This window comes from Glycine max, chromosome 17, assembly GCF_000004515.6.
Source record: "Glycine max cultivar Williams 82 chromosome 17, Glycine_max_v4.0, whole genome shotgun sequence".
Taxonomy (NCBI): Eukaryota; Viridiplantae; Streptophyta; class Magnoliopsida; order Fabales; family Fabaceae; genus Glycine; species Glycine max.
The window spans coordinates 11,582,717-11,607,915 of record NC_038253.2 but is presented as its reverse complement, the minus strand read 5'-3'; the positions used below and the strand labels follow the sequence as shown (position 1 = coordinate 11,607,915).

General features: G+C 32.2%; 3 protein-coding genes across 3 annotated transcripts; 2 read left to right on the top strand and 1 right to left on the bottom strand.

Annotated features, from left to right (window-relative positions):
• Positions 1-3,795: 3,795 nt before the first annotated feature.
• Positions 3,796-8,607, top strand: LOC100800033 (VAN3-binding protein). Its single transcript, XM_003550864.5, has 7 exons — positions 3,796-5,135; positions 5,306-5,994; positions 6,392-6,776; positions 7,399-7,578; positions 7,699-7,748; positions 7,841-7,898; positions 8,090-8,607. Exons 2-7 carry the CDS (start codon positions 5,722-5,724, stop codon positions 8,323-8,325), a joined length of 1,182 nt encoding a protein of 393 aa, XP_003550912.1. The 5' UTR covers positions 3,796-5,135; positions 5,306-5,721; the 3' UTR covers positions 8,326-8,607.
• Positions 8,608-8,817: 210 nt separating this feature from the next.
• LOC100809779 (formyltetrahydrofolate deformylase 1, mitochondrial) lies at positions 8,818-13,035 on the bottom strand. Its single transcript, XM_003549873.4, has 8 exons — positions 12,788-13,035; positions 12,587-12,699; positions 11,232-11,382; positions 11,046-11,119; positions 10,793-10,952; positions 10,468-10,566; positions 10,265-10,351; positions 8,818-9,149 (listed from the first exon to the last, which is right to left on the bottom strand). Exons 1-8 carry the CDS (start codon positions 12,905-12,907, stop codon positions 9,003-9,005), a joined length of 951 nt encoding a protein of 316 aa, XP_003549921.1. The 5' UTR covers positions 12,908-13,035; the 3' UTR covers positions 8,818-9,002.
• A 2,322-nt stretch (positions 13,036-15,357) lies between these two features.
• LOC100799498 (uncharacterized) lies at positions 15,358-23,362 on the top strand. Its single transcript, XM_014770109.3, has 11 exons — positions 15,358-15,705; positions 16,358-16,436; positions 16,598-16,708; positions 17,202-17,318; positions 18,391-18,738; positions 19,687-20,009; positions 20,367-20,466; positions 20,543-20,602; positions 21,823-21,909; positions 22,346-22,486; positions 22,798-23,362. Exons 1-11 carry the CDS (start codon positions 15,614-15,616, stop codon positions 23,125-23,127), a joined length of 1,788 nt encoding a protein of 595 aa, XP_014625595.1. The 5' UTR covers positions 15,358-15,613; the 3' UTR covers positions 23,128-23,362.
• Positions 23,363-25,199: the final 1,837 nt, after the last annotated feature.

Sequence of the window (25,199 nt, the reverse complement as noted above, 5' to 3'; positions counted from 1 at the left end):
ACTGATTTCCAAACCCATATTAATGTCTGCTCACCAAATTAGATCATTTTTATTTGAGCTCATAAATATAAATAATTAATATAAATAATAAATATAATATATAACTCACACCAATTAATTAATTAAGAATTATAAAATTTCTCACCATCAACATAAGGAACACTCAAATCCTTCTGCACTGCAACTTTTAATTAGAAATTGTTACTTTCAACCACACATGCATTTTCGCAAAATCCACAAGATATTTTTATAGAATAATTGTTTTGCACTGGTTAATTATAAGCGTGAAAGAAAAAGGTGAAATTGATGTATTGATAAATAATTGACTTATATATTAAGATGTTAATTTGCAAATGCCAAGTGATAGAAATATGACATGATCTCCACCAGAATGACTCGTACAAAAGATTGGTTTATTTGCATGGAACCACGGCGGAGACACAACCTTATCAAATATATTTAGTTTTTAATATTAGACGCGTCAAATCATGGCCAATTCCTTAGGATGGTGGAATAATAATGATAATAATACATGCATCATATTCGTGCTACACAAAATATGGGGCCGCAAATGCTTTTTGGTTTTGTCAGGAATGGAAAGTGGGATGTCTAGTGATGTATATGCCATGAACAACCAATGAGCCATTCATCTAAATGATATGATATTGGTTTCACTCCTTAAATAAGATTTTAAATTTAAATTTTATGGATAAAATATTTTGATTGAAATAAGAGATTCTATCAAACTGGCCGACTTAAGTTGGTTGAGGATTGATAATTGCATTTCTTTATTTCAATAAATTTACATGTATTTTTTAAAAATTATATATTTTGTATCTATAATTTTATTTGTTAGAATTCCTAACTTATTCTCATCCCATCATCCGAATGAAATAAAATACACCTTCTTATTTTAATAAAATATTAATATTTATCTTAAAATTTTATATTTTACATTTTTTATTTTTACGTACTTGAATCATTTTTTCATTTTTATTGTGTTAGATTATTTTTTAAAATAGTTTGAACCCATTGATCTTGAATCTTAGATCTATTACTTAAAAATAATCAATTAAATTTTTAACAAAGATTAATCATTAACTAATAAATATTTCACTATGATATCATGTTTGCTCAAAAAATGACATAAACATGAGCTTGAAGTTTCTGGACTGATACAAATATATATATATATATATATATATATATATATATATATATATATATATATATATATATATATATATATATATATATATATATATATGGTTGGTTACGAGTAGTTTTCACTTGTTTTGGTATCAGATATGTGTCGTGGACATGCAACACTGTTCCTAATACAAAGACACAGTCACATGATCAATTATATATGTGCCTAACTTACACGATACATCTATAGTAACATCCACGCACTACAAATACTGCAAACATTAGCCTAACTGGACCGATTGCTAGGTGGCTTTTCGAAAGGTTATGCATGTTAACAGTGCACGAACAACTATCATTTCCAACTTGCGAAATTTTGCTTTTGTTAAAATAGAAAGTAAAAGAAATGAAATGAAATGATGCATCGTCTGTATTAATACTTTTTTTGTCTTATCACTCGTGGTCAAATGGAAAGGACGTCTTGTTCAAATTGGTTTAAAGGCAATTTAACATGGAATACAAAAATCATTAATTAATGGTTTTTGTTGGAAGGCAAATCATTAATGATATTGTACTCATCTTTTGTATTGGCATGTAAAACATTATTGGTTTTAATTTTTTAGCAAGAGAATATAGGAATCATCGTAATATATACTATTCGTTTCAAATTATGAGGCTTAATATACTTTCATTTAATTTAGAAATTTTTCTCTCCTAATTAATAGTAGTTTAGAGTTTGAATTTAAACCTTAAATATATAATAGATTTTGATAGTAAATATTTCATATCAATATCATAATTAAAAAATATAGTTCTCTTTTTATATATTTATATGCGTGTTAGTTTGTGTTTATTAACTTTATTTTATATTATTATTTTAATGTTATTGCAGTAAGTAAATTTTACCAATCATGATGGAAACCATAAATTAGAACGAAATAGACTAAGACATGTGACTCTGTACTATTATCAAAAATATATATATATATATATATATTAATAAGATAAATAGTGTTTAAAATATAAATTAATGTTATTTAATTTTAAAATATTATATTATTCATTTATTAACAGTAAAAATATTTGCATTTTTAGTTTCTGCACATTTAAGTTATATATAATATATTTTCTATGCATATATTAAGCCATTTTGGGTTGCAGTGCCCTTCTTCTTGGTGTTAAAGCACGAGACGGTGGATTCAAATTCCACGGTGACTATTTTTTTTTTAATTTTTAAATCCCATTTTTGAGTGTCACATCATCTATAATAGACACATAAACAAATTAAATTCCTGTTTAAATAAAATTCATGTCACTTGACGAAATTAGAAATTGGACGATGAATTAATTGTTGGACTAAATTTTATAAATTTTTAGAGCATGAGAACTTGATTTAAACAGTTGAAACTAGAGAAACTAAAATCACCTATTTGGTAAACTATAGAATTAAAATTTAAAATACAATTAAGCAAAAAAAAATGTGCATCGACCTAATTTATATTTTTCTTTATATATATGTATATTTATTTTGTAGGTTATTTTTTTATAGTTGTTTGCTACTTTCTTACCTTAATTTTATGGTAAAAGGAAAAAAGATTTTTTTTTCTCTTCAGGTATAAGAATAATGTAAAAATAGAAGTTTCAAACATATCATTATTGAAAGGCAAATAATCATTTTGGTTTGATGTGTAAAATAATAATACTGGAAAGAACAATAATTCTAGTTTAATTCCTAAAAGTGTAACAGTTATGTCATAGTACATAATGATAAATTGGTATTTCAACTTAGGAATGTATTTAATTAGAATTTTAAAAGATATTTATTGTAAAAAAACTTAAGGTATTTAATCAAGATTTTTAAATAATAGAAATAAGTTTTTGATATTCAATCAAGATTATTAGAATTTTTTTTAAGGAATTTAATAAAAATTTTTGGTATTCAATTAATATTTTTTAAATTTAATTTTTTTTTCTGGTATTCAAAAGTATACAAATTTTGATGGATTATTTTTTAGGATCAATTTTAATGGATTTCATGAGATTTTTTTTCTTTTCCTACCAATTGACATATTTTTTTTTCATCACACATAATAACTTGTCTCTTTGTTGAATATTCATAATTGTATTCCTTAAATATAACTTAATGTCAAATTGATGTTAAGAAAATATAACTTAATGTCAAAATTGATCCTTAAATATTACAACTTAGATAAAATAGTCTCACAAACTTCATGTTTGGACAAAATTATTGTATTTTTTACACATTCAACAAATAAATCAGATTTTTTATTCTTTTAAAGATTAAATTATCATTGATTTACACATTTAAACACCAAAATGGTCATAAACCCATTTTAAAAATAGGTCAAATGACCTATTGGTCATTTATCTTAATTTTTTAGTCCATTTTGATCTTTTGTCTTTTAAAAAGTTCATTTTAGTCTTCTATGTTTTAAAAAAGGATCAAAATGGTTCTTCCATAAGTACACATTTAATATTGTTGGAAAACCAAGATAGTGATGATTTTTAATGTCATTATCAAATATTTACAAATTTGAAAGAAAAAAAAAACTATCTTCCCCACATTCATTATTGTTCTCTTCCCATTCATGCCTTTCAACAACACAACCAAGTCTCACAAGTTGTGATTGGCTTGGTGGTGGTTCATTGACGCAGTTGAAGTACACCCATCATAACAAGTTTAGATCTAGAGCGACGACACAAAACTGTACTGGCGGCCATGTAGATGAGTGACTTTGGTTGAGAAGGCAAGGTAGATTTGTACAAGTAAAATTGTAGAGCTCCACCTCATGCGTGCTTGCAATCACTGTCGTGTTGCGAAAGTTGTTGCGACAATGAACTTGGATGCAAAATCATGCACTTGAGGAACTCCTTGGATGTCGGGAAGCACAAGGATGGAGTGGTGCAGCAGGAACTAGATCATGTCAACGATGTGGTGGCCGTGACAAAGGAGGAGGTCGGGAATTAGATTGAACCCTAATTGAGAAAATTGGAGGTTTTGTTTAAAGTTAATTTTTCATCATTTTAAGACCATTGATTCTTGTGTTTTGGATTGTGGGTGTGATTGGTATTTTGAAGTTGAAGATTTTAGTTATATGTTGTTGAGTTAGAGATAAAGATGATAGAAGATGAGCAAGGAGGAAGGGAGAAGAAGAGGAGAAAAAATTATATTTTATGATAGTTTTTAGTCATCATTATATTAGTTTCATTAGTGGTGTTAAATTTACATTAACAAAAGGATTATTTTTATCTTTTTTAAAACATAAAGGACCAAAATGAATTTTCTAAAAAAAATAGATAACCAAAATTAAAAAAAAAGAAGATAAAGACCAAAGATAAAAGAGCAAACAAATATATGTATCAGCCGAGTAATCTATGCCCTATGGACTAGGCTCCTGAATTGCAAAGGTTACTGTCACGAGGAGCTGGAAATTAGTAATATATATACGATAACCAAACCGCCCCCACCCACCGCCGTCTAGTCTAAGGTCCATGCAATGTTAATTATGCGAATGTGATCATATTCATTCATAGACCCTGCTCCTGCATTTCACGCACTTTATTCCTATTCCAACAACCTTGAGTACCTACCCTCATTCATATAAACTACTTGATGACACATCTTTATATTCCTTCTCCCATGATTTTTAAATAATAATATCAACCAAAATGTGTCTCTCATCGATAACAAGGGGTTTTGCATTAGTCCTATGAACTAATGCCCGGTTCTTCAGGATTATGTCTCGTTAAATTTAATTTAGTATACTTTGTTTTTTGAGCTTCGTGAACACCGGGTTGTCTTGTCTCCGATTCTTTAATCAACTTCAACCTGAATTCATGGTGGTCCAAAGCACAAGACTTAGATTAGTGTTCATGCAATCTATTATGCCTCGTTGCTTCTAAGCTCTCACCTTTATTTCATTCTCAAGTTGGTCGCAAAAGCTTGGTCAAAAGCTTCTGTTGAGCAGGTAGTAGCTCTTGTTTTTCTTATTAAAAAAGTAGTACTTTGAGAATTCGGATTATTATATATGTTCAGGATTCAGCCTTTTGAAGCTTGTGGTCTTTTATGTGCCTTCCAAAGTTTGAAGTTAGCTAATAAGATGTTTTGTTTTTGTGGTCTGTTGGTTGTTCAATTCAGTGACGAGGTTGGAACATAAGGCACGGTTTGCCAAGGATATTGGAAGTACTAGTACTTATCTGTTGCAAATAGTACTCGTTTCCATAAGCAACTTCTCAGCCGGTACTTTGAAATCACACCAAACTTTTTTTGCCTTCACCTTTTTCGGCTCCGATGAACCACCCAAAATAGTGTGTATCAATCACAAGTCCAAACTAACCTTCTTTATTGTGCTTTAGTTATCAACTTATCTAGCTATATGTCAAGAGGGTGTCACTCGGTTGAATATGGTGCGTGAGTTGTTGTAAACCTCCTGACGACACTGTCTTCGATTCCCATAAATAAAAAAACTTGTCTGCTTATATATAAGGATTCCAAATTCTTTGAGTTCAACATTCAGTACTACCACAAGTGAGTGTTAGAAAGTACAAACCAAAATGGATGGTGGTTATTTTCCACCTCGCAAAATTGGTTCATGGCATGGATTGGAATTAGAGGATGTGCAAGAAAATGATGAACTCAAATTGGTTACATCGTTATCTGCCATACCTCAGCCACCTACCCCACATGAGCCTATGGAGTTCTTATCCAGGTCTTGGAGTCTCTCTGCTGCAGAAATTTCGAAGGCTCTTTTGGAAAAACAAAAGCATACCTTCCATGACAAGAATCAAGCCACCTTTCCAGAAGCTATTTTGGCACCTCAATTAGTAGTAAGTCATACCCCTTCATGATGATGTTATGCTCATTTGCATTAATTGTTAATTGAATCTCATGATCTCATCATCTGCCAAAACTCTGAATGATAATTGATTAATAAAAAAAAATTGTTTACAAAATTACCTGATAATCCCTAATTACAAGTCCACACACTATAAAGTGTGTGAATAAACTGATGTGAGGTTGTTCAGCTTAAATACTCCGAGAGAGAATTTTGACATTCATATTGATCCTACTTGATTCGAGCAGTTCTGCATCCTTTGAAGGATATTTGTAATGCTAAGCCAAAAAAATAATTACTTCATACACTTTAAAGTGTATGAAAATGTATTGCATTGTGGTTTGGCCTATTCTCTATAAGCTCTAAGATTTTCACTCTTTCTTTTGCAGACAAGTAAGATCATACCTTCTCCTTATAGTAGAAAGATGGGTACTATTGGAAAATGGTTTCATCAGAGGCATCATGGGAATACTAACATTACTGTAAAGAAGAAAGATCGGGCACGCTTAGAGAATGCACGTGTGCATTCTGCTGTGTCCATTGCTGGGCTAGCTTCGGCCTTGGCTGCTGTTGCTGCAGCAGAGAACTCTTGTGGCTCTCAAACGAAGTTGAAACTTGCTCTGGCTTCAGCCACACAACTCTTGGCATCGCATTGCATTGAAATGGCTGAACTAGCTGGAGCTGATCATGACCATGTGGCTTCTACTATAAAGTCTGCGGTTGATATTCAAACCCCTGGTGATCTAATGACTCTTACAGCTGCAGCTGCAACAGGTATTTGCTTAATTCGTATTCGCTTTAAGCTTATTTTGAAAAGAAAAGAAATTTCTTTTTTCTCTCTTTTTTGCCAGCCTTATGAGAGTTTCTAGTAGGAAAACAATGATTTGCCCCGCAAAAAGAAAGCATTAGAAATTGGATAATCATATTCATTCATCTACTTTCTCTTCTATTTCGTTTTCCTTTTTTTTCACTCTCTATTCTTATGTAAAAAAATGCTAGCAACATACTCTTTTGAACATTCTCTCCCCTATTGGTTAAAATTATTGAAAATTACAAATTTCCGTGGATCTCATATCCTATTTAATAACTTTATTCAGATTTTGTAATAAATGAAAGTGTTTAAAAGAATGTGTTAAAGAGTGTGTTCCTCACACTCCTCTCTTTAATATATTAAGATATAAAAACATGAGTTCTCCAATCTTTATCTAACAGTTCTGATTTTTGAATTCATGAATGTGTGAAAATGTTTACGTCTGAATCATTATGTATTCACCCCAAAATTGGGTTGTACATCTTTATTCTTACCAATTCTGGAAAGTGTTTATAAGACTTGTTATAGGACATGAACTGTTGATCATTCATGACAAGATTTCTTTTTCATACTGTGCAAAATCAGCTTTGAGAGGAGAAGCAGCTCTAAGAGCAAGATTGCCAAACGAAGCAAAGAGGAATGCATCTATAAGTCCCAATGATAGGGTACAACTACCACAATCTCATTGGTTTTCTGCTTTTGAAGGTCAGAGTTGTGAACATCATCCTCCATGTGTGGGAGATTTGTGGCAGCTCACAAGAAAAGGTAATAACAACAAAGACACTCTCCATTATAGTCAAGTTCTAATTTTAAAGAGACAAAAGTACATAAAAATAGGAATTTGCTTATCACTATTTTTAAGGCTTCTTTGCTTTACCTTTTCAGGTGTATTACGATGGAAGCATGTTTCTGTTTACATCAACAAGAAGTGTCAGGTATACTAAATTAAACCCAGGCTTAAACAAATATTCATGTGATGATGGTTTCCATAAGGAAGGAATTTTTAATTAATTCCCTTTTTGTTCAGGTCAAAATCAAGATCAAGAGCAAGCACGTTGGAGGAGCCTTCTCCAAAAAGAATAAATGTAAGCATTTTTCTAATTAAAAAACTCTAACAACCGCGTACCCACCTCCTTTATCCATGCATCTGTTGGCATTATTAAATTCCTTTATTTTTTTCTTGATTCAGACATAAAAAAATTTCTATATTTCCTCCACTTGCCTATGTTTTTGGAGTTAGGTAGTCTAATTTTCATTGTATATATTATTATACTAGGTGTGGTTTATGGAATTTGTGACAAAGATGGGGCATGGCCATACAGAAAAGAAAGGAAAACGTCAGAAGAGTACTTTGGCCTCAAAACTGCACAAGGTCTTCTAGAGTTCAAGTGTGATAGTAAACTCCACAAGCAAAAATGGGTTGATGGAATAGGGTGTCTACTTCGTCGAGTAAACTCTATTGAAGCAACAGAGCGCTCTCTAGATCTTTTAAGTATTAACAGCGACACGTGACTGGTTTGAATTGCATTGTATCACTGTTTAGAGAAATTTTAAGAAGTGTTGAGGAATACTTTGTTTTTTTTTTTTTTTAAATAAAAAAGGAGTGTGTGAAGTCACTTAAGGTTTCAAGGTACGTAGAGTTGTAAAGAAAAAGAAAGAGGATCGGAATGACATTTCAAAAAAATAGAAGAAATCAAAGTAGTAAAATAATTTCTTTTAAGACGGTACATTATTGTGTAAGTGTGTAATTGTGTTATGTATATGTATGTGTTTAGAAGAGTAGGACAGAATTTTGTTAAACGCATGTACTCTTATGATGGCTGTACCACTAGATACACAAGGAAGGATTGATGTTTATTTACTTCATTTTTTCGTTACCCTGATACATATTAAGGAATTTGAAAACTGAAGAATTAGTTATTAACTAAAACATCAACCGTTGTAATTTTGATAAAGGTTGATTAAAATGTATATCAATCTTTTTACAAGTGACAATCAAGGTAATGAAGCTCATAAAGTTGCTGAATTCATTTCACTGAATTAGGCAATTAGCAATGTTACAAGGACCCAAAGAATCAACTCAATCTTCCTTATGCTCATATTTTACAACTGAAGTGGGACATTATTTGAATATGAATGTAGATGCACACCATTTTGGTGCACTGTATTTTGGTTATTTGCTGTTTCCCTCAAAATACAACAGTCCTCTTTTCTTCATAAGGTAACACCCGAAGTTCACAGTAAGATCTGATAGCCTTGGAAAGGCATTGTTTCTCTAGGTTTTCTGATTTCTGTACAAAGCTCTGCAAGTTATCCCTGTGAGAAACTCTCTCAACCTGCAAATGAGATTAAACCATTTTACCGGCAGATAAGTAATATCACCCATACTTGAGGCTGTCCATTATGTAAATGTTATACAGTGCATCTGCACACGCGCAATTTAAGGATGCTTAATTTACAATCTAGCAAAAGGCACAGTAAAACAGTTACAGTGAAAACTGAAAAGTATAAGACTATATATGACTCAAATGTCTTGGAAACTTGGTCTGCTTGTAACTGAAACAGAAACCTAAAGAAATTCATTCTGAAGAGATTCTTCTGCAGGAGTGTCAATCTCTATTTTGTCAACGGGGAAGGTGCTATTGAATCTTAACGCAGAAAATGTAATCTAGAGTATTATAATACTATTATAACAACTATACTAATATAAAAATTATTCAGGATTTGCCTATTTGGACAGATGTCAACCTTTGATGCAATATTTTCCCACCATTAGTTGTCTTGGGTTTCTCTTTCATTGCATTGGAATTGGAATCTCTACTCGCAAATCGGAACCCTCACAGAAGTATGGATGCTCTAGTTTTTTAATTTTTATTTTAGAACAAGAAAACAACAAAATGTTGAGTAAGCACATCTACAAGGAAATCCACTCTCAAAAAATATATCTTGTAAGAGTTTGATAAACTGAAGTTAGCCTTGCAATTTGTTCACCCTGGTGCAGCGGTAAAGTTGTGCCTTGGTGACTTGTTGGTCATGGGTTCGAATCCGGAAACAGCCTCTTTGCATATGCAAGGGTAAGGCTGCGTACAACATCCCTCCCCCATACATTCGCATAGCGAAGAGCCTCCGGGCAATGGGGTACGAAGTTTTATATTAGTGGCACACGTGTTAATTGCACCTACATTTTGTTCATTCTTAGTGTCTCGTCTAACTCTAGGTGGTTGCAACCAGACTAGGGTTTCTTGGATGATGGATCAGAACTTCAGAAGGCAGATGCAGAATGTGTAATTAAAAAAGTAAAGAAAACACCATAAATAAATGGCATTAAATATGCTAATGTCTATTACCGCCTATAATCAATTCAGATCAACATTATCATTAAAATATTATTACAAAGGAAGCAATGTAATGAGAGCAACAGCAAAACAAGTATGAAAGATTTTATGTTCACCATTTGTTCAATTATAGGTCCTGCGTCAAGTTCTTCAGTCACATAGTGACTTGTTGCACCGATTAATTTAACACCTGCTTCAAAGGCCTGCCAAAGTAATCTAGCATATTAAACATGCATACAACTGAAGGAATCAGAAAGAGCACACAACAAATGGTTAAACGTGGCAACAGTTTAACCTGTGATGGTGCAGGAACACCTACCTGTTTAGATGGATTACCACCCTTGAATGATGGCAACAGACCATGGTGAATGTTAATTATATCGTTCCCATAGCTCCTTAAAAAGTTTCCTGATAGTATCTTTGCATATAAATCAATGCTGTAAGTATTAATAGTTCAATACTATCAAATATTAACATATATATACAATAGAAGATATAAACTACTCTCATATTTTCATAACTTGCAGAGGCAGAGAAGAGCCAGTTCATCCCATAAGCACCCAAATTTCAAGAATAAGTTCAATTACCAAAATATTATAAATATAATAAATACACTGAGAGCATGGAGCTATATAGTTATTTACCTGCATATACCTTGCAAGTACTAAAAAATCAGTATTCTGAATCAACTGCAATATCTCCCCTTCTCTTTTATTTTCTTTAGTTGTGCATAAACAATGATAAGGAATGCCATGCCTTTCAAGAAAACGTATCACATGGGTGTTTGAACCTCTATGATGGTTACTGGAGAATGCATCATAGAAAACAATTAAGAAATAAATAAATGAATATGAGACATATAAATCAATTTAGTGGTGTGTAATCACTGAATTTCACCTAATTACACAAGTGATATCTACTGGAAGTCTTCCATCCTGCCATCCATGTAATAAATCAACCAGGCAGTGGTCCTGTTGCAAAAAAAAAAACAGAAAACCTTTGATAAATATTTATGCTCACCCCTTTAAACAATTCTTTTGAAAAAAAAAAACAAGAAAAGATAACAAGAGTGATAATGCACACCTGTTTTGATGCCAGAACCGCTATCTTATATTTAGGATCCAGAGCTGGCACCCTTACAACAGATCTTATTGCATTGAATGTTTGTGAAAGCTTTAGGAAGTCCTCCTCCATTTGCACCCGTGGCCATTTAACAGGATCAAAAACAAAATCACTGCAATGATCAACACAAAATAATGCAGCTGCAGTCATTGTTTCCATATACCCATTCAAACGACAAATTACTTGAACTCTGTCGTGTTTAGATCTCATGTTTTTTAGCATGCATTGAATTATGAAGCCAAAGCACCACAAACTGGACATCAGTACATGATAAAGTATCCATACATAGTGTTAGACTGTTACTTGATAAGAACTGACCCTAAGAGATAAGGTTTTAAAATCCCTTAATATACATAGAGAAATCAGATAGGAAGAATTTCATAAGTAAAAGTATTCTAATTTTTACTCACCAAAGTGAAGAACATTTCATTGCATCCAATTGCAAGAAAAGAAAAAGGAAGAAAATATAAAATTATAATTTATTGTCTGTGCAAAATTACCTGTGAATGCAACTACTTGATGGAATTGAATCAGTTGTACTACATATAACAGGTAATCTGATTAACATCTTGTTAGATTAATACACTAAAACCACAAAATTCCTCTGAGAAAACTACTTGCTGCATTATATTTGTTTGCCCATCAGATCCATTATCCTTTCCCGAATTAAAACAAAAAACAAAAATCTGCAGCCCTGTTTATTGGTGTGGAGAGTTCCCGATTCTATTTCAATTGGTGTTTTCTGATTGAACATGACAATCTAGACAAGGAATATTAGATGAAGGGAGTGTCCATGTCCTTAGTGCCACCAAACAGCAAGCAAAACACAACATTAGCCAGCCACTCTAATTCTTGCTCTCTCTCTCTCTCTTTGTAGTGCCTGTTGGGCTGTAACATGGGTAGTAGTCATGACCCCAACAACAAAGGCGATTCTCCATACAATGGTATAAACTGCCTAAAAGCTTAAAGATAAAAATGCTATCGGTAAGGATAAAACTTCAATGCTGCCAGCGTCGTTCTACAACCAAAATTGGCATTTCATCTGAGTAACCACTGCATTCATCTCAAATTCTCAATAACTAAAATTGGCAATGATGACTGAGATATAATGCTGATTTTGATTAGAGAACAATGACTATGGAATTATATTTAAGCTCTGTCCTATTAGTAACCCAATGAATTAACAATGCAATTGACAGTCAACTCACATTGGTCTTGGGTAGATGCATGAAGACTTAGGTTCGATGCTCATTGCCACCATTATACACAAACAAAAAAAAAAAACATTACTGAAATTAGAGAATGAATGAGTGTACCTTCTGGAGTAGAAGACTTGTTTATTTTCAGGAACAAAAACATCAGCGGCGAGAATGTTTCCACCTCTAGAGGCAATACAGTCGGACAGCTTGGCTACAATTCCAACCGCATCCTATCAACAAAATCAAATTCAATTCCCTTTTCCAATAACAGAAAACAAAACCAAAACGGCATAGCATAAGAGTATGTATGTTGATTACGGGGCAATGAAAGACGTGGATTCCGTGGGTGAGGGAGGAAGGGGGATCCAAAGATTTGAAGGACATGTTCCTTTGGACCGATCCTAAAACATAACGAGGGACTCTTCGGGCCATGGCCATTCTCTATGTCTGAATCGCAATGTTCGGGTTCAAGTTCAAGCACCAAACTTCCTCATGGTGAACCAACACCGCACTCTCTCAATCCTCCACCTACCTATCATTTCATTCGTTTCATTACATTACACGACATGCCGTTTTGCTTTTGTTTTTCTTTTCTTTATTTCTAGGTTAAATTAATTTATTGGTATTCTAATTTTTTAAATTGATTCAATCTCATCTTATCATTTAAATTAGAGCGGAACGGTGTTAAGTGAGGTACATTTAGTGATAATTTTAAACCTACGTAAAATGTGATGGCCTGAATTATGACAAGCGCATTTCTAATCCATTAGTTTAATTTTGAGGCAAGACGAAATTGAGCAATCCGTGTTACATTTTGTTTTGGGGTGTTTCAAATGGGCCAAGCCAAGCCCAAACACAAGAAGGAGAAGAAAAGGCAGTAAGAAACATGCGAAGGACAAACACTTTTCTGAATGGAAGCATATACTACACATGAAAAGGACAAAGACTGGTTTTTTTTTTTCCGCACCCATCAAATTGCTGGTATACTCAGGACAACATGGGCAATTCTAATTTTATCCTTTCAGATACCGATTGTGAATTCGTAAATCTAATACGGTTTGACAATTCGTAAGCCCAATACAAATGGACAAGGATAATTTCCATCGGGCGTGATAAGAAATTTATAAAAGCTTATGATTTGAGTCTAATATGTAATAACTAAACACCATGCTTTTATTTTATTATTATGTTAAACATTTGACATGAATGCATCACCGTGTTTAATAATTAATTTTTTTTAGTTCTGAGACTATAAGTATGTCTCTCTCAATCCATTGGATTATACATTAATTTTGTTTGTGTGTGTGATTGTCACTAGTCCAAAAGAATTTTATATAAGATAAGAATCGAATATAAATCGTTCCGTTAAATAGATTGTTCGCATGTAAATGCAATGAGACCTTATATTATTGCGCCAATTGTTATGTTAAACATTTGACATGAATGCATCTCCGTGTTTAATAATTAATTTTTTTTTAGTTTTGAGACCATAAGTAAGTCTCTCTCAATCCATTGGATTATACATTAATTTTGTTTGTGTGTGATTGTCACTAGTCCAAAAGAACTTTACATAATATGAGAATCGAATATGAATTGTTCCGTTAGATAGATTGTTCTCATGTAAATGCAATAAGACCTTATATCATTGCACCAATTGATTAATTAAATACTATTCTAAAATTAAAAAAGAATTTATTTAGGATAATTTCTTGTTATAATTGTTTAAAATCTTCAATTTGCTTTCATTTTAATTTTTTTTATAATAATTTTGTTCTTATCATGTATCTAATTATTTAAGTTAATTATAACTGACTGTGACTTTAATCGATAAGTATATTTACTTTATTATCCATTTTAGTTATCATAAATTTAGGTAAATAAGAAAAAATCCATTGTTCCAACATATTTCCTTTTATCCAAAAAAATACTTAGCGTTCATAAATTTTTATTCAATTGATAAATATATGAAATATATGTGCCTTACATACATTTAACCATGAGATGAGATTTTCTAATATTTAATAGCATAACTGAATTTTTATTATACAAAATTATATTTTATTAATTTATAAATTGAGTCTAATATGTAATAACTAAGCGCGCTCCCATCTTGCCCGATAAGAAATTTATATAAGTTTATAAATAATAAAAAAAAAAACAATCATTCCATGCATTTTTAATGGTTTTAAAGCTTTCTTTGTTATGCACTGATACCAATTTCCTAGGATTTGTGGGGTGGGGGCGAAGGAAATTGAATTCCATGCCACAAATGTGCTGGAAACTTCTGATATATTTTTAGATTTATAAATCTTTCAGCAATAGTTTTGAGATCTACAACTAAATATGAAAAATTATTTGTATCTTTTTCCGGTTCCTTTTTCTGGCTATAGTTTTAATTAACTTGATCATTGGGATCAGTCCAAGTGATTTTGGTATGCTCATTCCATCAAATCTATAAATCATCTACTACTGTTATTGTTTTTTATTTTAAATTTTTTGAGAGAGACTAAGTGCCTCATTTGCATGCCCTAGTAGTATTAAATAATAAAGTTTACATCCCAGTTTAGTAATTAAACTTTCTATATCAGAAAAACATCTCCCATGCAGGTCGTACCCTAAATGCTAACAGTAGCGGGAATTGGAAATCAATCAATCAATGAAGCATTCAACCTCAAAACTCACTCACTCTTTCTTTCATCTTAACTTCGTGCACACCAAGTAACACAGAGAGAGAGAGTGTGGATCGAGGTTGATGAACGATCATTGAATGCGCTCAACGACCCAAACCCCTTCGAATTCAATTGCGGGGACACCACCTATCTTGTCTCGTTGCCGCACTCTTTGGGTAACCTATCTCTAACTATTTACACTTGGTATTCGCATTCACATTCCATTCAATTATTCTTCTCGCTCGATCTTGATCTCTTCATTCGTAGTATTCAATTAATCCACCCAGGCAGACCCCACACTTCCTTTCTTCCACTCCTGCGCCATAGATATTTCTACTTGTCATTTATGATTCTATATCGGGTTCAAAACTTGACGACCTCTCAATAAAATAATACCAACAAATTAATATATCACTCTCAAACTGAACAAGTTAGAACATTGCATGCGCATTCTACATTAAGCTGAGACTTAATAATGAGCGAGTTCCGCGTGTTTGCAGAAGCGTGTGGGCGTGAGGATCATGGAGATTCTCCGCATGCCAAACCTCAACACAGACGATCTAAGAGGTCCTTTTTTATTTTTATTTTTAGTAATTCAATTATTTACAATGAGATGATGAATAATAGGATTGGATATAAATAATACTAATGTATTTCTCGTTTAGTGGATTCATGTATTTCTTTCTGTGTTAATGTGTGGGTGTTAGTGTGAAATTTTGTCGGTGGAAAAGTGCAAGATTATATTAGAATAGATATATGGGGAAGAAATTTGGATATAAATATGTTTTTAGGAGGCAACTGAGATAAAAAAAAAAAAAAAAAAAAAATTGGCTTTTGAAAGTTATAAGGTTGGGTTGGTGGTAAAAGAAGAAAAACTGGAGGGAAAAGTAGTGAGTTTAATTCCTTCTGCTAAAAAAAACTAATAATTAATAAATAACATATGCCAATCCAGAGAAAAAGATTTTTGGCTTCTGGGTTCAATTTGCCTCAAGGTTGGCTTTTCTTTTTTCAAAGTAACTGGTTTGGCTAATAAATCTTTGCTGATTGGCTCTGGTTCAATGTATAATTAGTGAAAGATTAGTTTCCTGAGAATTGGAAAACTTGGTAATGCTGATCTAGTTTCTTTAGACACATTATTACAGTTGTTGTCTTGTCTTCAGCTGATTCATTTTGTGCACATCATGTTTTTTTCTTCTTCTTTCTCTTATGAACTTTTCAGTGCTTCTGAAAGGAACCTGGCAAACGCAAGAGGTGGTGGAGCCTCGCATCCACTCGAGAAAGACCACAATGAATCCCTTGTGAGACTGCAATTTAAATCTGGTCTTTAAATTTTCAAAATCACATCTCATAGTTCTTCTTAACAAAACAATTATTGCATTACAGATGCACTGTGTAGTCGTCGTTTTGAATGTTAGTCAGAAGATAATTCTCTGGTTTGGTTTTATCATGGCTTGGACAGGTTTCAACATCTTCGGTGAGTGCTTCTAGGTTACGGAGTCCGTTGCATGACAATCTCACTCGTGTAAACAAGAATACCTCTTCAAATCATAGAGCATTCTTAGAAAAAGATGTATGCACTTATCTCTTATTTTGTTCCTAACTTCAAAATTTCTTTTCAACAATTCTGTTTGACTCTCTACATGCTGAGATGACTCTGACCGAGTTTCTGCTTCTTGGTTTTCATGTGTTTTGCTTGCATTCAACCGTAGTAAAATTGGCTGCATAATTTAAATTATTGAAAAGTGGGGGAAAAGGAACAAAGGGGTCAAAGCCAATTCCACTGGATGTATGAGCTTGGTAGCTCTCTTTAGAAAGGCGAAAAAAATTGATTGATATCATCATGAAACTTATTGATAAAAAAATTTAGTGTTTCTAGAATAAATTTAGCATAATCTCTTCAGTCTTCATAAGAAAACAAAAACCCATCAAAGTCCTTTATTGTGGAATTACCAAGTAGCTTTTCGGAATCATCTACAGCTCAAGAAAACAACGGAAAAAGAACTCTAGATAATACGTATACGAAGATAAGCAAAGTTTGAGACCCTCACTCTAATGATTTGCAGGTTGAGCAACTACAGTTACGGTTACAGCGGGAGAGATCCATGCGCATTCTGCTTGAAAGGGCGATGGGTCGAGCCTCAAGTACTTTATCTCCTGGACACAGGCACTTTACTGCCCAGGTAATTTGGCATTCTCGTGTCTTATGTTCTTAATGGCTTTCAAGATTTATCCAAGTTACCACGAAATAATAAAAGTTTTAGCCGTTTAACTTTATATGTGGCTTATTATCATGTTAGTAAATCTGTATTGCATCTCAAGTAACGAACTTCAGTCCTGATTTCACTTTTTGCACCATTTCATTGATTCATATTAGAACTAAGATGACATTCAAATTGCATTATGAAGAATCTTGATGCCCTCTGTAAAAGATGCATAAAACATGAAGAATCCTACACTTGAACCTGGTCACTTACTGAATTTTGATAACATTCTCGTAAATGGCTTCTTAATTCCCTTCTCAGCTTAACTCCTTTCAACGTGCAGCTCATTTTTAAGCCTCCATCTACTAACACACTAAGCTTTCAGGATGCTTATGTCTTTTAATAAGATATTAGAACCTCTGCGACCAAATGGTCAGAAATTTGACCACCGCTCTGTCATTCTTCTAATCTATTAAAATAAGATGTGATTGATCCTGTGCTTTGTACACACTTTAAGCTGCAAAGGTCAGATAGGGTGTGATAGAGATAAAACCTTTCTTGGTCTAGAGCTTCTACCTAATGGTCTAACTTTTGGGAAACCATGTTATGCAGTTGATAAATTAATGTATGTACTAACAGGGTAAATAATTTCTTATAAATTTATTAATTTTATAATAACTATCTTAAAAGTTATGTCAATCATGCTTTCTTATTAACAATTTTTTTACACTAATAGTGCATACAAATTAAGCTCTGGGTAGTTCTCATGTGTGTTTTAAGCTTATAGCCTTTGGGAATCTGAGGCACAGTTTTGAAATGATATATAACTCTCATGTAAAGGATCCTCATTCGATGATATATAACTAAAAGGGACTCTTCACTCTCACTTGATAGGTAGATAGTATATTTTGATTCGAATATGCGGCATGGACATGAGGGTTCCTGTTTGATGTAATTTTTAAATTTATAATATACATTCTAATACGTCTACTAATGTACGCTTAGTGGAAAATAAATAACTATTTCTTCCATTTTCCCTCCATTTTCTTAGACAAAAGACTTGATTGCTGAAATTGAGTTGCTTGAAGAAGAGGTTATAAACCGTGAGCAGCAAGTACTTTCTCTGTACAGGAGTATTTTTGAACAGTGTGTTAGCCGGTCAACTTCTCAACAAAGTTCTGCTGTTGCTTCACCTGCTCATACAAGGCAAGGATCCAGGAAGCATCCGAGTATAATTTCAAGTGCATTCTGTTCATCAAAAAAATTCCCTCTACGAACCCTGCAAGGTCTAGTTTCTAATAATGACTCGAGGAATAAAATCTTTGGGTCTAATCATGGTCCTTTATCACGTGGTAAAGGCAACAATTATTTTAAAAAGACTTGTTCTGATTCCACCAAGGTATGATCTACATTGATACTATTGATCTTCTATTATATGTGCATTGACTGATTCCTTTGCTTTTGCTGTTAATGGATAGCATATGGCTCAAATATAATATCCGAAAGCATTGTTTACTGAACCAGAAAAGGCATATTACGTGTTCAGTGATTACTTGTTTGATTGACATTGAATTATCATCAAACCGAAATTTTAAAATTAATATTTTTAAGAGAAAATTTTAAAAAAATCGTGTTTTTTCTCAGTTAGTTTTCTTTCCTGTTGTTTTCATTGTTTCAACCGCTGTGTAGAATTTTTAAATTGATATATAACTCGTATATGATTATTTCGGTATGTCATCCGTATTGAATATTATGTTTTCTTGAAAAAAGAATTTTTTTTCTTAATTTATGTTGAAAAATTTATTCTTAGATGACCTTTTATATCTATTAAGTATTTATGATTTGTTGTTGTCAAGGTCACCTCCACTGGCATAACTACTAACTAGTCTAATTAAAGCCAGAACTGGCACTGAAGATAATGTGGCAGATTCATAAGCTCCCAGGGGCCAGGACACCACCACTGAGACATGTACTGGTCTCTGGTTCACTAATTTATTGCTAGAACTGATCCGTTTAGTCTATTTCATACTGGTTTATGAAAAAAAAATTGCTTTCAAGTGAGAATTGAATCACACATGTGGACTGTGGCCAGTTCACCAGCTGGTCCAGTCCCATTATTCTCTTGACCCAGAATTTAGAACACCAGAAGGAATTGGTCACTGTTGAAGTAACCAGTGTTCAAGTAATCAGAGAAAAATTGTAACTAAATCAAATCAAATCCCGTATGAATTGTAACCAAAAGAAAAAAATTCCATATGAATTCATGCATGTTGGCATGCTTACATGCATCTAAATGGTGTGATATTTGATATTTGTACTGATCATTCTCATCTAAATCATATGTCAGGCTCACGAAAAAATTTCTACAATCCAGAAAACTCCTATTTTACGTACTTTGAAAGACCATCTATACCAGTGTCCAAGCAAGCTTTCTGAGGATATGGTGAGATGCATGGCCACTGTATATTGCTGGCTTCGTAGTGCAACCTCTGTAAATTCTGAAAACGGTAGGTCACCATTATTGTCAAGGTCATCTACTAATGCTATACAGCCTCGAAATGGTATTGGAGACGATCTTGACTGGTCCTGCAAATCAGCAGTTGAAATTTCTTGGATATCTACTCACAAACGTCATTCTTCCCATGCTTCTTATGCCATCAAAAATTACAGGTTGGTTCTATAAGTATGACAGTTTTAACTGAAATCTTAAAAATATCAGCAAAGAATCTAAAGGCAGTGATGAACCTTCAACATATTGCCTTGCTTGGAAATTCAGGGAGCAGGAGTTCTTTGATAATTATAGCACGAGTTATTAACAATTACATTCTGCTATATCTTTATTGAGAATCTGGGGTGTGTGCAATTTTTTAAATATGATTTTTTTAAGTACTTTAATTTAGTTGTTTATTTATACTTTTTTTTTCGATATCTGTTTATTTATACTATAATAGTACTTTGTTCATGCACTAAATTTCTTATTGAATTCTTGATCTGACATGTTTTTCCCCCCTCCCCGTTTACATTCAGAGTTTTAGTTGAACAACTAGAAAGGGTGAATGTCAGTCAAATGGATAGCGATGCACAAATTGCGTTCTGGATCAATGTGCACAATGCTCTTGTGATGCATGTAATATTCATATGACCAACAATAATTTTGTTTTACCAATTTTAAAGCATACCTAACTTTGATCTCCTGTTGACAGGCATATTTAGCATACGGAATTCCCCAGGGTTCTCTCAGGAGGCTAGCCTTGTTTCACAAGGTAGTTCGCTATTTTATTTAATTCTGTTTATTCTTTAGTTAGAAGAAAATTGGCAAATTCTCAAACAGATATTTAGAAAAATTCCAAACAGCCCATTTGGGAATTAGTTCTAAAAGTAACCTAGTTTGAGAAATTTGCCGAAAATTGTCCGTATTTAAGAGTTCTCAGATAATATTTTTCAGACCTTGATGCACAAAAGTCATGCTCAAAGTCCTCCAATTTACTTTCACTTCCCCAAAGGTAGCCAGCCAAGCCACTCCCAATATCACGTCATCAACTCCTCCTAAATCAAACAGAAAATTATCCCGTCATTGTGTAGTGTCCCATGTGCACCCTCTAGTTAGCTTTCTATTACCATCTCCCAATCTCACTTGATAAGGTTGAGTGGGTTCCACTAACAGAGCCCCAAAATTTGGATCAACTGGCTGGAGATGAAGTTGTGGCTGGCTTCACTATCGATGAGGATCATCACTTTTCTGTCCTGAACCATTCCTTGCAGTTGCATAGTTTCAGGTTGGGTCAGTCTTCCAGCTGAGCACATGAAAGATTCTTATGATAAAATATAAATGTGAGGTGAAGTCCCACCTAATATAAAAATGAGAAGGTTGAACATCATATAAGTAGTGAAGACAAAACCTATGAACTTGAGTCTTAAGATTTTGGGTTAAAGTGTATTGTGAAATTCACTTGTGTGATTGCCGATGACTCATTGGTATAAATCTCCTGAATTAGCCCCCTCGATTGCACATCACCATCCATTGGCATGACACCTCTGGTTCCAGTTCTTCTATGTTGTTTTCCTCATACCCATCCTCTTGGTCCATATTGAGAACCATTGGCGCCTCCTCAATGTCATGAGCTCCTCCATAGCATGAATCAACTCTTCTAAATGCCCCTTTTTAAAACTAATTTCCCTTTTTATTCTTCCTTCTATAATACACTTGTAATTGTTTGGGAAATTGACACCTTAAATTGAACCCTTGGAAGATTTATATTTTCTTCAAATTCTTCTTGTTGCGAAGTTCAGACAACAAACACAACCAAATAATTTATTTATTTCTCATTACCAACAAGGGTAAACAAAATAAGAAGGAAACAAGCATCTCTAATCGTATTCAAAATTAGCATTGATGTATAAACTTTCTTTCTTGACAACTCATATTTTTTTTTACTAGACATCATACTTATTATCAATTGATCTGTACAATTGTCTAGTGCAGGCTGCTTACAACATTGGCGGTCATATCTTAAGTGCAAATGCCATAGAACAAATGATATTTTGCTTCCGAACACCTCGGATTGGACGGGTACTCCCTTTAACCACATCTATGAATTTCAGTAACTCTTAATACACATTGTCTTTGTATGTTTAATGGTTAATTCTGTTAAACGTGGATTTCATTAATGAGCTGAAGTGTCCGACTATTAAATTTCCTATCCTGTTCCTTCTGTTTTGGCCAGTAGAGGGTTACAAATCATTGATTATCCGTATGATTTGCATCTTCTGCTTCGAATCCTAAGTTATTTTAGTAGGAGGATATCGATGTATTTATTTGAATTTGTGGCACAACTTCCAATTATAAATTTAGAAAGATATCATAAATTTTCTGGTATTGTTCTGCAATTTCTTTTCGAAAGCAGTTTTCGTAGTAAAAATTTCTAACACCTATTTTGATGTTAATTAGGACAGAATCAAATGTTTCATACAATTATTCTTTTTGTTTGCTGTTTTATCTAATGCAGTGGTTTGAAAGCATTGTGTCTGCTGCCTTGTGGAAGAAAAGTGGCGAAGAAAGACAACTTCTCAGTTCCAAACTGGGTCTTACTAATTCCCAACCCCTTGTCTGCTTTGCCCTTTGTACTGGAGCCTTGTCAGATCCTGTGGTAATTTTTCTCTCAAACATTTTGCTATGAAAATGCATTTGAATATAAATTGGAAAAAATTTCTCTGCAGCCTTGTTAGATCCTGTGGTAATAATAAAGACTGACACCCTCATAAACTTTTTCTCTGCTAAACTAATTGAACTTCTAGGTCTTTTGCTAAAGAAGAATGTAACATAGCATCTTCCAAACTAATGCTGTAGAATTCTGATAGCAATTTTGATTTTTCATCTATAATATCCCTTTTTCTCTGTTACCCGGATTTTAAAGAGAGTTAATTAAGAATTTTGTTGTCGCAAATTACAACGCTGCAGCTAAAGGTTTATTCAGCCTCAAATATTAGTGAAGAACTAAATATTTCCAAGAGAGAGTTTCTCCAAGCAAATGTAATTGTGAAGAAGTCAAGAAAAGTTTTTCTTCCAAAATTGGTGGAAAGATTTTCTAGAGAAGCATCGATAAGCATAGACGATATATTTGGATGGGTCAAGGAGAGTGTTGACAAGAAGCTGCATGATTCAATGCAGAAGTGCCTTAATCCTAAATCCAGCAAAAAGCCATCTCAGATCATAGAATGGTTACCTTATAGTTCAAGGTTCCGGTACGTGTTCTCCAAGGATGTCATACACAAACCTTGGTGGGTATGACTATGATGACATCTAACTGCTAGGTAAAGATTATTGTAGGTGCTTGAAATTTTCTTTGCTTGCCTTAGATAACACATTCTTCCTAAGACCATGGTAGATTCTGATAAAATTAGTCGCTTACTTTCTAACAAGTACAACTTTTAATTTTTAAGCAGTAATCATAATAATTATTTCTCTTAAAAAAAGAAGCCTTTTACATTGAATATGTTGTATCGCCATTATTGATAAGGTAAGAATCCTCTTATGTACAGGTCATGTCTAAATCTTTAGGAATCCTCTCTAGAAAGGAAATTCTGAAAGCTTCCCTATTTACAATGGGTCAACAAAAACTGCTAAATACAATAATTTTGATTTTTTTTCTTAAGAAAATGAAAATCAATCTAATACATTTGTCGTTTTCTTTTTTATTTTAAATATAAACTTGTTATTATTAATAAATATTGATATGCATTATTGAAACTTTGGCTTAACTATTATGGTATATTTAATTTGAACTTTTGTACGTATTTTAAATGTTAAAACATATAAAATTATGCTTTATTTTTTATTATAAAATTTTGATAATATATTTTTAATATTATTTATGTATTATTTAATTATTATATTAATATCTATTTAACGACATTTAAATTATTAAATCTTAAATTAATACTTTGACTGGCCAGTTCCATAGCGAGTTTGATTTAAAAAATATTGGCAAAAATATAATTTTTGGGATTAAATATATTTTTTATTTATACAACTTTTTTTCTCTCTATAGTCACTTGTTACAAAAATAAAGACATGTCAAACAAAATGATTATGTCATCTTGCTACACCATTATTTAATGACATTATTATAACACCTTAATGTCACAACATCATTAATTTACGGGGATTAGGATAAAAACAAACATAATTTACGATTAAAAAATGACATTTGTAGAGACAAATAAAATTTATATATAAAAATAAATATTAAAATAAAGGCTTAAAAATTAAAATAAACTCTAAAATTAAATATTAAAATATATGCATTTAATAATGCAACACACTTAGTTTCATCCAACTTTTTAAATTCTTATAAAAAATGACCTATTATTGTTGTTACTCTCGCCATTGTCAATACTACACTATCATTACTATCATTGTAAACGTCACAATTGTTACTATTATTGTTACTACCACCATAAGCGTCATTCACTACTATTATTATTATTGTTATCACCATAATCATTGGCGATTCAGGAATTTTTTTTAGTAGGGACAAAAAAATCATTTATACTCCCACTATCTTTGTTTATAAGACCATTTTCAAAAAAATAATACAACACTCTTTTCTAATTGTTTATTACATTAATTATTTTTTCCTAAAATATCCTTAATCAATTAATAATTTTTTAGTCAAAATAATAATTGCTAGAAATTAAGGAGATAAATTATATCTCTCTTATTTAGGACCGGAAAAAAAAGTAGCAATTGGTTGAAAAAAAATGAAAAGAGAAAGATGATTAATTTTTTAAAAATATTACGAGTAATTTTGAAAGAATATTAGAAATTATTGACAAATTTAGTTTCACTAATTAAATTAACTAATTTTTTTAAAGATTGTTAATTAGTTGAAATGATCTTATAAAAAATGACTAGGGGTGATCTTAGAAAAATATTACAAATTTTTAAAATATCCATAATGTCATGGTAAAAAATATAAAATACTTATGTTTTTGTAAATTATAATTTCGTCCTTGTACTTTAAAAAGTAGTAACAAGGATCAAATTCACCTTTTTTTAAGTATAGAGACTAATTTAATTAATAGATATGAAATTACAAATATTAAAACCAAGTTTGACCTGTACTAGAAAGACTTAAAACATATTTTATCATTTTAATTGTTTAATTTTTTTTCATTGCCAGTATTGTTAAAATTTAAAAAAGATAAAATGATAAAATTAATATCAATTTATCATGTCTTTTATCTCTTTTAATTTTTTATATTAAGTTTGACTTGTACTCCAAAGACTTAAAACATATTTTATCATTTTAATTGTTTGATTTTTTTATCATTAGTATTGTCAAAAGATAAAATGATAAA